General features: G+C 51.6%; 4 protein-coding genes across 4 annotated transcripts; 2 read left to right on the top strand and 2 right to left on the bottom strand.

Moving 5' to 3' along the window:
- Positions 1 to 1,403: 1,403 nt before the first annotated feature.
- TrAFT101_007637 (uncharacterized protein) lies at positions 1,404 to 6,469 on the top strand. Its single transcript, XM_066128103.1, has 3 exons — positions 1,404 to 2,436; positions 2,873 to 3,184; positions 3,340 to 6,469. Exons 1-3 carry the CDS (start codon positions 2,096 to 2,098, stop codon positions 4,889 to 4,891), a joined length of 2,205 nt encoding a protein of 734 aa, XP_065984219.1. The 5' UTR covers positions 1,404 to 2,095; the 3' UTR covers positions 4,892 to 6,469.
- TrAFT101_007636 (uncharacterized protein) lies at positions 5,141 to 6,374 on the bottom strand. Its single transcript, XM_024910000.2, has one exon. The coding sequence runs from the start codon at positions 6,091 to 6,093 to the stop codon at positions 5,200 to 5,202; it is 894 nt and encodes a 297-aa protein (XP_024759264.1). The 5' UTR covers positions 6,094 to 6,374; the 3' UTR covers positions 5,141 to 5,199.
- Positions 6,423 to 8,268, bottom strand: TrAFT101_007635 (uncharacterized protein). Its single transcript, XM_024908445.2, has one exon. The coding sequence runs from the start codon at positions 7,866 to 7,868 to the stop codon at positions 6,837 to 6,839; it is 1,032 nt and encodes a 343-aa protein (XP_024759265.1). The 5' UTR covers positions 7,869 to 8,268; the 3' UTR covers positions 6,423 to 6,836.
- A 2,320-nt stretch (positions 8,269 to 10,588) lies between these two features.
- TrAFT101_007634 (uncharacterized protein) lies at positions 10,589 to 10,888 on the top strand (the record flags this gene model as incomplete). Its single annotated transcript, XM_024906052.2, has 1 exon — positions 10,589 to 10,888. The coding sequence occupies one exon, from the start codon at positions 10,589 to 10,591 to the stop codon at positions 10,886 to 10,888; it is 300 nt and encodes a 99-aa protein (XP_024759266.1).
- Positions 10,889 to 11,897: the final 1,009 nt, after the last annotated feature.

Below are 11,897 nucleotides of genomic sequence, written 5' to 3'. Positions count from 1 at the left end.
CAATTGCCGCTGCTTTTCCAACTTATCAAAGAATTCGGCACTGAACATTTCCCTGCGGTGAAGAGTTAGCAACTCGAAACTGAGTAACATCTCCATCGTAAGCTTAGATCCAGGCACCACGACCACTAATTTCGACCGTAGAGCAGGTTTTCCTCATTGGCGTCGTTGCCACGAGCGTTACAATGCCAGTGCTATCCGCAATTATGCGCATTCGAGTACATTTCACAGTATTTTCAACCTCCCCCCCCAGAGTTCTCATAAGTAGCACATAATTCGACGAGCATTTCACGGATTTTTTATGCTCCCAGCGGTCTCATAAATAAACACAGCTTCTCCATGAGGTGCATGCATCTTCACAGCATTCCAATCCCTTTATACCTATTACTCTTCAAGAGACTTTTATAGATTGGCTGGTCAAAATAAAGTGGAAACATCGAATGAACGAATGCACTCTATTGTCCCCTTCTGGAAGGCGCACGGCCAAATCTGCAAAAATCGAAGCTGAGTTGACGGGGCGCTCCCCTGGCATCTGAGGTAAGGCACTAGGACATGAAACAGACGCCGTCACTTTGTAGGAAATGACTGGGCATGGCGCTAAGAATAGACAGAGGCCGGGCCTGCAAATAAGATTGACGGGGAGCCATCGATCTGTGCTCCGGGGCCTGCTCTGAATCGGCGTTTCGATTAGATGGTGGAGCGGCACGAGAAAATATTGCTGCTGGCAAAATCGATCACGTCACATCCCATCTCATCGGGAGGAAACCACTCGACGAGTATATATACGTATGTATGTATGTGTCATTATTACATACATAGTACATAGTAGTAGTACTGATAATCATTGAGTGTCCAGCATGTAGACCTTAAGCGCCGCAGTAGAATCATGAGATCGGAGCATAGTCTACGGAGTACATGGTCTGTTTCCCCAATCCCTTGTATGGACATGGTCGGCGGCTCGAAATCGCGTGACAGACGTTCGAGTTTGTCGACCAGCCCAGCCCGCTGGCGATAACCATCCGGAGACAGCAATATCTGCACAATGCAGGAGGAAAATCCCGCCGTGGAGCTCTCGGCGTTTCAATCCCATTCAGATTAGCAGTCCCAAACCGGTGGCGCATCCCGCAATCACGGTGTGTTGAATCTGGTCAACTGGCCGGGCCACAGCAGCACCTTTGACAAACTGTCAACAGCCACTCAATTGGCGCCGAAACGAGTCTGTGACGGTGCCTGGCTGCGGGCGACACGGGGCTCCCAATCAGAATCTGCGGGCTGCAGCGGCGAGAGCGCCAATTGGTTGGTGGACGAGGGCTGCCGCTAATGTCACTGAGAAACAAAAGAAGCCTCCTGCGCCAAAAAGAAGGAAAGGAAGACGAAGACGTGGGGTTTTTTCCGGGTCGAAGAATCTCAGTTGCTGAGCTACATACATACAGCATATCGCGGCACTACCTAGGAGTAGTAGTCGCAGATGCAGATCATTCTTCCGTTTTTGCTCCCCTCTCCATAGCTAATAAAAGAAGAAACAGAGCCGTTTGTTTTTGTTTGCGCGCGCACTTTGTTTTTGCGCAGATCCCAGGCCAGCGCCGCGGTATCGACTGCCTACATAAGAGCTGAGCAGCTTCACGCACTCACTCTGCCTGCGTCTGACAAGCTCCTGCGCTGCTCCTGCGCTGCACCACCACATGCACCACCACATGCTGCACCACCACCTCGCCTGCCGACCGACCTGCAAACTCAATTTCCTTAATTTCCTTTTTGTTCCATTTTGATGACTCTCCCCTCGCCCCGTTTGCCTTCGATCTTTTCTGTTCTTTTCTGTTCTTTTCCGGCTACTAACCGACTAACCAAGACACACATTCCTTCTCATCCTCTTCCTCTCGCTCTGGAAACGGCTTCTGCCAGCTGAGACCTGTTTGACACAGCGCCCAACCATCGGCTGCTCGCACTGAAGCAGCACCGCAGAGCAGCACCGCAGAGCAGCAGCAGCCAACCCTCCAGCAGCCACTAATACACATAAAGCACGGCCGTCCCGCTAACGCTCGCCGGGGCGCAACCCCTACAACTGCCAAAAATATCCCCTAGAAAAAAGCATTGAGCCATGTGGGACCGCGCCCGAGCCTCTGCCACAGCGGGTCTGGACAGGATGCATCGCCGTCATCTTACAGGCACTGCAAGTGGTGCTGCGAGCTGCGAGGCCCCCAGCGCTGACAAGCCCGCGAGCGAGGCTCCTATGCCTATGTCCATGTCCTGGACCACGATTTCGACCTCGACCTCGTCCTCGACCTTTTACCAAACAACCGTCGACGGGCCTGCGAATGCGCTGGGCATCGACATCGTCGCAAACGCTGCTGCGACGCCGCACCGACCGCTGCGACCACGCCGGCTGCCCCAGCTTGATGCCCACAGCGCCAGGGTCACATCGGCTCTCCACACTGGAATGTACGTATGGCTTCTTTTTGTCTGTTCACCCAGCAGCATGTACACACACAGCTGGCGTGGCGATGGCTGCGTCATGCACGGCACTTGTACTCTGTATCCTGCGCTGGAACCATCTCTTGCTGCGTCATTCGCCAATGTTTATCATCTGCCCTCCCTCCCAAAGCACATACCGGTCCGCTTGTCGAGGGCACAGCCTCCAGCAGATGCGCGTCAAACAAGGAACAGAGGAAAAACAAGGCGCCGTGCTCTTCTGCATCGGGCATTTTATTTTCCCTTAAAAAGCTGGTTTTGGTCGCATGATGCTATTCCCGCACTATCTGCACTGCCTGCCGCCATTGTTCATTGCGCTATGATATCCGTAGTGCTAGTATTAGCCGTTTGCTTGAAATAGCCATCAAGCGAACCTGCGGCTGACGTCGTTCTTCTCCAATCTTAGAATATCGACAGACGATCCCGCTGATTACGCAGCGCCATTATCGCACCCTGCCTTTGAGCCGCCGCCGCGGAACCCCAGACGACTTTTGCGACAACGCTCAAAGGATTCGACCTGGTCCTTTGCTACACCAGCGAATCCCGAGCCTCAGATCGTCACCGATTCAGAATCCAACTATACCAGTGACGGCGACGGATACTCTTCATCCCCGGCCCCCAACTTTGAGCTGGCTTCCATGTATTCAAGGCGGCGCCCTCAGGCGCTTGACCAAATCTCGCCTCCGAGCTCACCAGAAACCGGCGCTTTCAAGTATGAGTAAGTGCTGCGTACCGGTATTCATATTCACGATTTACCTGTTGTTGCCAATCCCGGGGCGCCGAGCCTTCATTGATCACTGAGGGTTTGGCGTTTCCAAACAGCCCTGGCCAGGTTCAATAAGCGTACATACTAACAAAGCATTGCTCATATAGTGCGCCCGTGTCTCCCCTCGATGATGAGGACGCCGACTACCATCGAGAAAATCCTTTTAAAGGAAACCAGAGACAACAGCCTTTCACAACGCCGCGGCACATGACTGACAGGCCCATTCCAACGCATCAATACAGACCCTACCACCCAGCTGCGGAGACCATGAACCCCTCGTTTGAAAGCTCAAGAGGTCTGGAAGATGCGCCAGTGCAACACGTCGCTTTGCCACGGAGCAACAAGATGCGCTTGCCTACAGTCAACGAAAGTTCAGTTGCACAACGATTCAAATTTCTCACCAAGGGTGCATCAACGCCGACAGAGAATTTGTCTGATCGGCCAACGCGGGGCAGTCCAGGTACCGCGCCCGTTAATATTCCGCGAAGAAGCAGCAAACGCATCAGCCGCACTTACAATGGCCCTCGAAACATATCAGCTCCCCTGCCGCGTATTCAGTCGTCCTCTGAGCTGGAATCACCTCCGCACCAGCAAGGAATAGCAGACCGCGACCTTCTCCCCTCGGCGCAGTTGCAAAAGCCCCAGAACACAGCTACGCCAGGGTCCAGTTTCACGCCACATAATACCAACGATATCAATGCTCTTCCCACGCCGCCTCCCAATCAGAGGTACCCGACACCACAATCTTTGGAACCAGCTCGTGCGCAGTCACCTTCCATTGCGGAGTTGACTCCTACAGCGTTGAGGATTATCAAGAGGAAACCAGCGCAAAACCATCAAGTCGAGCCTGCAGCATCCTCTAACCCATCAGGTTCAAGTCCGGCTTACATAAATCCTCCCCCCCGGAGAGCCTCGGCTACTGCCGCTACTACTGGACTTTATGAAACGGCGCCTCAGCGCACCAATATCGGCGAAACGTGGACGCAACCCCCTTCGCGTTTCAGTGTCACCACCTACGCTACTTCAAATGCGGGCACTCCCCAGCAGCCTTCGGAAGAACAAATGCCTACAATTACCAAGTCTGCTGTCCCTGTCGTGACCCGTCCGGGCCCATTGTCGAAGCGGGAAATTCATAATGTTCCTTCTGCCAGTCAAACAATAACGATGCCTAAGCAAAGGACGCAAATGCCTAGCCCATATGGCGCTGGTAACCAGATTGCGGTCTCGAGCGAAGTATCTCTCAATGGGCCTGTCCACGGCCGGGCCGTCAGTAATATGGAATCATCTCGTCGAAATTCCATAATGTCCATCACCAAGCCACTTCCTCCCGCGCCGCCAGAATTGGCATCAGGTGACGACAGAATTGCGCAACTAAACGCTATTCTGTCGGGATTGGCTCACCGCAAGCTCAACATCAACAAGAGCATCCAACAGATGACGGAGCTGATGCCTCGAGATAATTTGATGGCCAGCGAAGAGGTGCTTCGAAAGAGGGAGGTCGAGAAGCAGAAAGTAGAAGGGCTGAAACAAGAGCTAGCGGACATTCAGCACGAAGAATACGACTTGGGCTTGAAGTTGCACAGGGCATACAAGCGCCAAGACAAAAATGCAGAATACGAACCAACTACGCTGTGGGTCAGAAGAATTACTACAAGTTAAGTGGTATTGCGGTTATGTACTGGATCTGGCGCTGGGATTTTTTCTTCTTCTTTTCTTCTTCTTTTCTTCTTTTCTCTTCTTTTCTCTTCTTTTTCTTTCTCTCTTTCTTTCTTTCTTTCCTCTTCTTTTTTTGTCAAAGATATCAAATCATGTATGAGTATAAATGGTAAAAGGGACAGCATCTAGCACAGCTTAAAGGCGCGGTCAATTTATGAGCTTGCCTATATTTTATATGAAACAACATAGTCGATTTCCTTTCCTGCCCTGTCCTTCCTCTTATTTCCTCTAACATGCCAGCTGTTGAAAAATCATAAGCGCTCTAGCCGGGATAGTAGCCAGAATTCCGTAAATATACACGTCCACAGAGCAGTCATCTCTCCAAAGGACAATACAATAAATGTGACAGTGAGATGCACAGCGAAGAAGGTAAAAGTTGGAAATTGTCGAATAATGAACTTTACGAGGTGCCATGGTAAGCGGAAGTACGGCTTGACAATGCGCTTGATAACGAAGGTGAAGCAGGCTCCTGTGAAACAGATAGACGAGACTGTTGTGTCGTGGAAGAACTTTACAGTGAAGAATATTGATAGAAACGTGGTATAAACGCATAGTACAATAGCTCGCATGAAGTAAAATAAGTTGCGGAAGAACCAGACGATTGGATATGGCTGATAGGGCAGATACCCGCGCCTTTCGAACGGCGGAGGGACAAAGCTGCTTAGTTCTTTACAACGCCATTGAGAGGCAGAGACTGTATTTTGTGAGTATACCGAGGCTGTTTTTTCAAAGGCATCATCCTCGCGCAGTATATCAAGCGGCAGCGTCAAGCAAGTCGGAGTCGGGACGCGATATCTAATCTTTAGCAAATTCTTCAGCAGGCGAATCTGCCGGTGCACTCTGTCAAAGTAGGCGAAGAGGGCGTTTCGAGCGCGGACGACCGCCGGGGCGGTGTAGTAGAGCGTGTAGATTGCGGCGACTGCGAGGTGGGCGGCGCTGAGGAGGATGATGCTGGCGTTGTGGAGGATGGAGATTGTGGAGGCGCGGTGGATGGCGAGCTGGGCGAGGATGGCGTAGAGGACGAAGAGCATGGTTGTTGCGGTGGAGGGGGGGAAGTGCTGTGGGCAGAGGCCGTAGAGGAGCAGGAGGAGGAAGAAGGGCGTGAGTTGGAAGAGGGGCGATGGGGGAAGGGAGAGAGAAGTCATGGTGATGGTGATGTGTTTGCCTTGTGGTGTTGATGTGTGGGTTTTTGATATAAATTGAGTAATGGAAATGTGTGTGTGTGTGTGTGTGTATGTACAGATGAAGGAATAAAGACATGATGGGGTGGGAAGAAATAAAGAAATAAAGAAATAAAGAAGGAGAGGCCGTTGAAGTTGTAAATGAGTGTGATGGAAAGTGAACAGGAGTTGAAGTATGTGAGATAAAAGAGGAGGCGGTGTTGACTTGAAAGAGATGTTCAGATGAATTTACAAAGATGGGTCAGAATAAAGTGCACATTTCAATTAACATGATAATAAGACAATGTATCTATTGTTATTCCTCAATACGGCCAATTAGGGAAAAAAAGTGCTTGTCTTATATGTATACATGTGCATATACCTAGAAGCGTATTCCACATGCAAACGTTTACACACACATATATACTTCTATGCACATACCTATATATTGAAAAGAGACGTAGATAGTGATAAGATAATAAGTATGCATTCATATCGCCGTCGGGGCCTTCTTTTCTCATGATCAATTATGCCAAGAGGGATAAATATTATAAAAGGAAAGCAGAAAGGAAAAAAATAAATAAAAATAAAAAGCCCAACAAATCGTCATCAGACTCATTGATATACTACTATATATACAGATTGCATTGGAATGGACATGGAATTAACGCCTTCCCTTTTCTACATACTTTCCCCTACTCAACTCACGCTCACGCTCACCCTTTTCCTTACTCCTGCAGCCAGTCAAGCACAACCTTTGTAAAGTTGGCCGGGGCCGAAATCAGAGGAGCATGGCCCAGCGTAGGGAACTGGTACAGCGTGCAGTCGGGAATCTCACCGCAGACCTGGGGTCCCAGGACGTTGAAGTGTCCCAGCGTGGCGGCGACCTCGGGCGAGGCCCAGTTGGAGCCAATGGCCACATGGTCCTGGTCGCCGACGATGAGCAGCGTCTTGGACACAACGTCGCCAAAGTAGTGAGCCACGGGCGAGGTCAGCACCAGGTCGACAATCCGGCCCTGGTTCTTGATGAACTGCTGGCGGCGGGAGCCATAGTAGATGTTTGTCAGCATGGTGACCCAGATGGTGTACGAGTCCTCCCACTGGCCGACGTAGTAGACGGCCTGCTCGTAGGCCTTGATGGCGTCGAAGGTCTGGGCGGCCTCGGCGGCGATGTTGTAGTCGACGGAGACGTAGGGCACGCCCTTCTCGACGTAGTCCTCCAGGCCGACGGGGTCGACCAGCACCAGGCGGTCGATGGTCTCGGGGTACTGCAGCGCAAAGCGCGTGCTGAGCATGCCGCCGAGCGAGTGGCCGACCAGGGTGATGTTGCCGATGCCCAGCGTGTTGAGCAGGCCGCGCGTGTTGAAGGCCAGCTGGTTGAGGCTGAACTGGTAGTTGTCGGGCTTGGAGCTCTTGCAGAAGCCGACCTGGTCGGGCGCAATGACGCGGTAGCCCGCGCCGGCGAGGGCGATGATGGTGCTGTTCCACGTCGGGCCGCAGAAGTTCTTGCCGTGCAGCACGACGGCCGTCTGGCCGTTGGGCGCGCAGGTGGGCTTGACGTCCATGAAGGCCATCTCGAGCTCTTGCTGCTGGCTCTCAAACTTGAAGACGTTGACCGGCCAGGGGTACGTGAAGTTGGAGCCGTTGAGGTCCGCGGGGAAGGGCCCCTTGGAGATGGTGCCGTTGGCAGCGAGCTGCAGCTGCGCGGAGGCAAGGCTGGCGGCCGAGACGAGGCCCGAGGCGAGCGTCGAGAACTTCATGGTGATGTGAGGATGTACGAAGAAGAAGAGGAGGAGGAGGAGGAGGAGGAGTGAGAGGAGTGAGGCTGGCTCAAGCAGAGAGAGAGGAAGCAGAAACGAATGGGAGGAGGGTGGGAGAGAAGCATTTAAGAAGAAGAAGAAGACGACGAAGAAGCATGCTTAGTTTCTGCTGCAGCCAGCTCTAGGCCAGGGGAGCATTAATTGTCGATGGATTGCGCATGGTAAGCGGAGAAAGCTTCGTTGGAATCGGGACCGGGGCATTTGGGCAGACGATGAGGCTTCCCATGCAAGTACAAGGTCGGCATGCCATATCCACCGCAGGAGGTACTCTGCAGGTTGCCGCCAAGTACCAACAGTTCCAACGCTCAACGGCTGCAAATGCCCAATTTCAGCGACTTTAGTAGTCTCTAGGTATAGTAGGCATTACTAAGGCGAGCACTTACCTGGTATTCTGCCAAAAGATATGTCATTGCTCAATCTATTTTTCTGAGCGGGCGCCCGTCCCAATCTCTTTCCCCCCCAAAAAGCATGGTGGTCTGCACTCATAATCTCCAATTATAATATTTCCTAGGCCGAAAAGCTGAAAGCCAAGCCCTGTAGGGACTGCTTCCACCCCATTTTAGCGCATTGAACCACTGCAGTCTTGTCTGCATTTGATCAGGCCCCCTTCTCCACGGCAGCGCCAGCCGAGCTCTGCAGCCAATGCCACCGGGCTTGTCTCCTTCTAGTGCGAGGTACCATCGGGATACCTGGAATGGTACCTGCAGTTGGCCGCGCGCTGCTTCCATTGCAGGCACGAAGTCACATTGCGAGAGGGATGGCCGGTTAATTTTCCTATTTGCGCTGTGTCCCCCGTTCGGCACCGGGTCCGGCACGAGGCGGTGCCGCAGCGTGGCAGAGCCAACGGCATTCGCTTCATATAAGAGCGAGCGCACGAGAGTGTTGGGAGAGAATTTAATATAGCATACCTACCTAATAGTAGTGCCATATATCAATGCAGACTCTGCGGCGGTGCCGCGTCGCTTGCACCCCGTCGAGACACAAGGCAATGAGACGTCAATGCTTTACGCGGGGGGCATGCATCGCCAGCAATACAATGACGTACGGCCAGTAATCTGTTTAATCCGTTTAATGTCTAGCATAGCACTCTCCACCATGGCATGGCCGGGAATATCAAGCCATCCAGATGATATTACCACGACCACGTTTTCCCCCTTCAGTCTCTCCATCATACTACTGCTAGAACTTTTCCCTTTGCGGTTCGCTCAGCGAGGGCTAACTGGTATAGATCCTCGTTAGGCCCAATCAAGTGATCCAGGGATATCGACAATGGGCATAGAGTCGAATCTTCCATCCCGGTTCTTTCATCTCATTATTCTCCTTACGGCGTACAAGTAGGCATTGCCTGTTGCCATTATGTCCATGGAGTCCTGACTCACTCCTACTTTCACTTCTGCCGGGCATGGAATCGCCTCCTTTCAGAGATCAGGCAGGCTGCGTCCCATTATTATTCCCTACCTTGCTATGTTTCCCGGCCGAGTTTGCCGTCCTCACCGCACGAGCTGAAGAGACTAGCACCTCGTGTCCCATCTAGACATCAAGCAGGCTGGTATTCTGCGCCTTCTAGCGCCTTGGCTTCAGTTGAGTGACCTTCCCTCGTCCTCCGGTAGGTCATGCCACCGAATCGAAAGAGAGCGAATGGGGGACTCCTGCATATTTTTTGGGTCTCGCTTGTAGGCTCCCAGCTCGCTGGGTCCATCATCTCTTCTTGAAGGCTTCAGCTTGCGGCCATGTGAGAAATGTCATGCTATGGGAATTGGATCTTTTAGATAATCAGATGAATGAAAGCAAGCTATTGCTTCTAGTCTCTGGTTAAGCACTCTCCCAACAGGCAAAGCAGTACAGGGCCATATTTCGCGGCGAGAACATGTTGGCGTGCGTCTCTTTCTTTTTGGCCACCAATAAGACGACTTGAAGACTTTCGCCTCACAATGGGTCTTGGAATTCCTTTCAATGACAGCATGTCACGCTGCTGTTTGAGCCGTTTCCTATATATATATATATATATGTATATATATTGTTGTTGCAGAGGCACACATGCTGCCTGTGTATGCGAGTTTGTTTGGCTACCGCGCTTGTCCAGTTGAGGCTTTTACAGGAAAAAATTGAACATGCGACGGAAGTGGACTTGACGGACTCGGAGTTGGAGTAGTGCCCACAGGCATTCCGCGGCAGGGCCGGCAAACTCGTCACGAACAGGGGGTTTTGAAAGCAGCGGCATTCACGGCACACCATAGACGTAGCGCCACGGGCCAGCTTCAATGGACCTGACGCCTTGATGAGACTGTGATCTCTACTGGCTGCCACTCCCTTTTCTTTTCTTTTCTTTCCTTTTCTTTTCTTTTCTTTTCTTTTCCCTTCCCTTCCTTTGTTCTATTCAGATTATGAGCTTTAAGTAGTCAGCAGAGTGACGGCGTTGACAAGGACAGCGGCTCCGAGAATGGGGAAGCTCCCCGCTGAGTTGGTGAAAATGTGGCCGAAAGCCTTGATGGAGCATGGCCATTGTCGTTGGTTGCACTAGTAGCAGCAGATAGGGCGAGCGAGTGAGACAGAGCGTGGTTGAGCAACAAGCTTATATCTTTTTCTGACTCTCGTACAAATCGAGTGTCGATCGATTGCTTGTCGCCGCTTCCCCAGAAGGATCAGCGTTGGATCCATGCATGACACGCATCTGCACAAGTCCTGTGCCGACAAAAGGTCGTACTGTATCATCGCCTTGGACAAGAGCAAGTCATCTCTCGTCTCGTGTCTCTCCCCCTCTCGTTCGGCGCCCTTCCGGGGCTCGCTCTCGCTCCCAGAAGCACCGAGTTTTTGGCCAGCGGGATGCGCTTGGCGCTCTGGTGCTTACGGCCTTGCTTACCCAATCCAGTGACCGGAGACACTTGCAGGGCCCAGCGCTGGGCTCATACCAGCAAGAGACGACGTTGAAGCAGGGTTTAAGATTGGCGACATGTCTCTGACCCTCTTTTAGCGTTCAAGCGTGAGGGGCTGGCGTCCGGGAGGCCCTGGGCGGCATCTTAGTAACGTGGTGCTAGTACCACTTGGGTACTCCGTGTAATGGACAAGCACTAAGAGGGCCCGGTGGGCTACCAAAGTACCTTCAGCTACATACTGGGACGCTTTGACACGGCTCGTCAGTGCTTACGAATACACGTATTTGTGCATCCTGCCGTACAGTGGGAGAAGAAGAGGAAAAAATATGGAATACTAGCATGAGCATTTCCTTTGGTAATGAACTGGCTGAAAGGCTGCGATAACTCGTCTTCTGCTGCTGCAACATGAATTGTTTTCCAGGTGCTGTGAATTAGAGAAGTAGAGCATAAACTTAAAACTGACTCGAGAGAGATCTGTGATCCACGGGAGATCGCTGACGGCTCTCCCGCCCAGCCAGCTTTTATTCGATCAACTGAAGCCACCGGCTGTGGGCTAAGAGGCGGTTAGCCTGGAGCCAAAAAACAATAGCAATTGATGATTCGAAAAGCCACACAAAATGTTAAAAGAGGCTGAAGCCACATATTATTTTTGTGAGTTGTGCTTATATTGTTTTTTTTTTTTGTTTTGTTTCTTTCTTTCTTTTTCGGTCCTTTGGAGAGATGGTGGATGCACGGCATGCCCATCGCGCGGATCTTGCCCGTTTCCGACGACAGATCGGCGCATGTCAGGAACCGATTGGTATGTAGACACAGGATTCGACAGGCGCAACCAACATAGTATTAACATTCACTGCATGAAATAAGACGAGGGATGCCTATTGTCCGAATTTATAGTAGCATTTCAGTATTGCCGCACGCATCCAACTCGTGGCGATCGCAGATGTTGGTCCCCATCTTTTCTGTAGGATGGTTAAGATGCACAGCCTCCCCCATGCCGTGCCATGTGCGTACAGGCCCTGTCGTATTGCGCTCCATGTTTCGGTTATACCTATGCTCTTTTGCCAAATTAGCTCTTATACATATATATATATATATA

The sequence above is a fragment of the Trichoderma asperellum genome, chromosome 4 (assembly GCF_020647865.1).
Source record: "Trichoderma asperellum chromosome 4, complete sequence".
Classification (NCBI taxonomy): Eukaryota; Fungi; Ascomycota; class Sordariomycetes; order Hypocreales; family Hypocreaceae; genus Trichoderma; species Trichoderma asperellum.
The sequence above is the reverse complement of the archived record's forward strand: the minus strand, read 5'-3'. Positions and strand labels throughout refer to the sequence as shown.

Coding starts and splice junctions, on each gene's coding strand:
- TrAFT101_007635 (XM_024908445.2), bottom strand. CDS start 7,868: ATGAAGTTCTCGACGCTCGCCTCGGGCCTCGTCTCGGCCGCCAGCCTT.
- TrAFT101_007637 (XM_066128103.1), top strand. CDS start 2,096: ATGTGGGACCGCGCCCGAGCCTCTGCCACAGCGGGTCTGGACAGGATG. Junction 2,437..2,872: donor TCGGCTCTCCACACTGGAAT/GTACGTATGGCT, acceptor CTCCAATCTTAG/AATATCGACAGACGATCCCG. Junction 3,185..3,339: donor ACCGGCGCTTTCAAGTATGA/GTAAGTGCTGCG, acceptor TTGCTCATATAG/TGCGCCCGTGTCTCCCCTCG.
- TrAFT101_007636 (XM_024910000.2), bottom strand. CDS start 6,093: ATGACTTCTCTCTCCCTTCCCCCATCGCCCCTCTTCCAACTCACGCCC.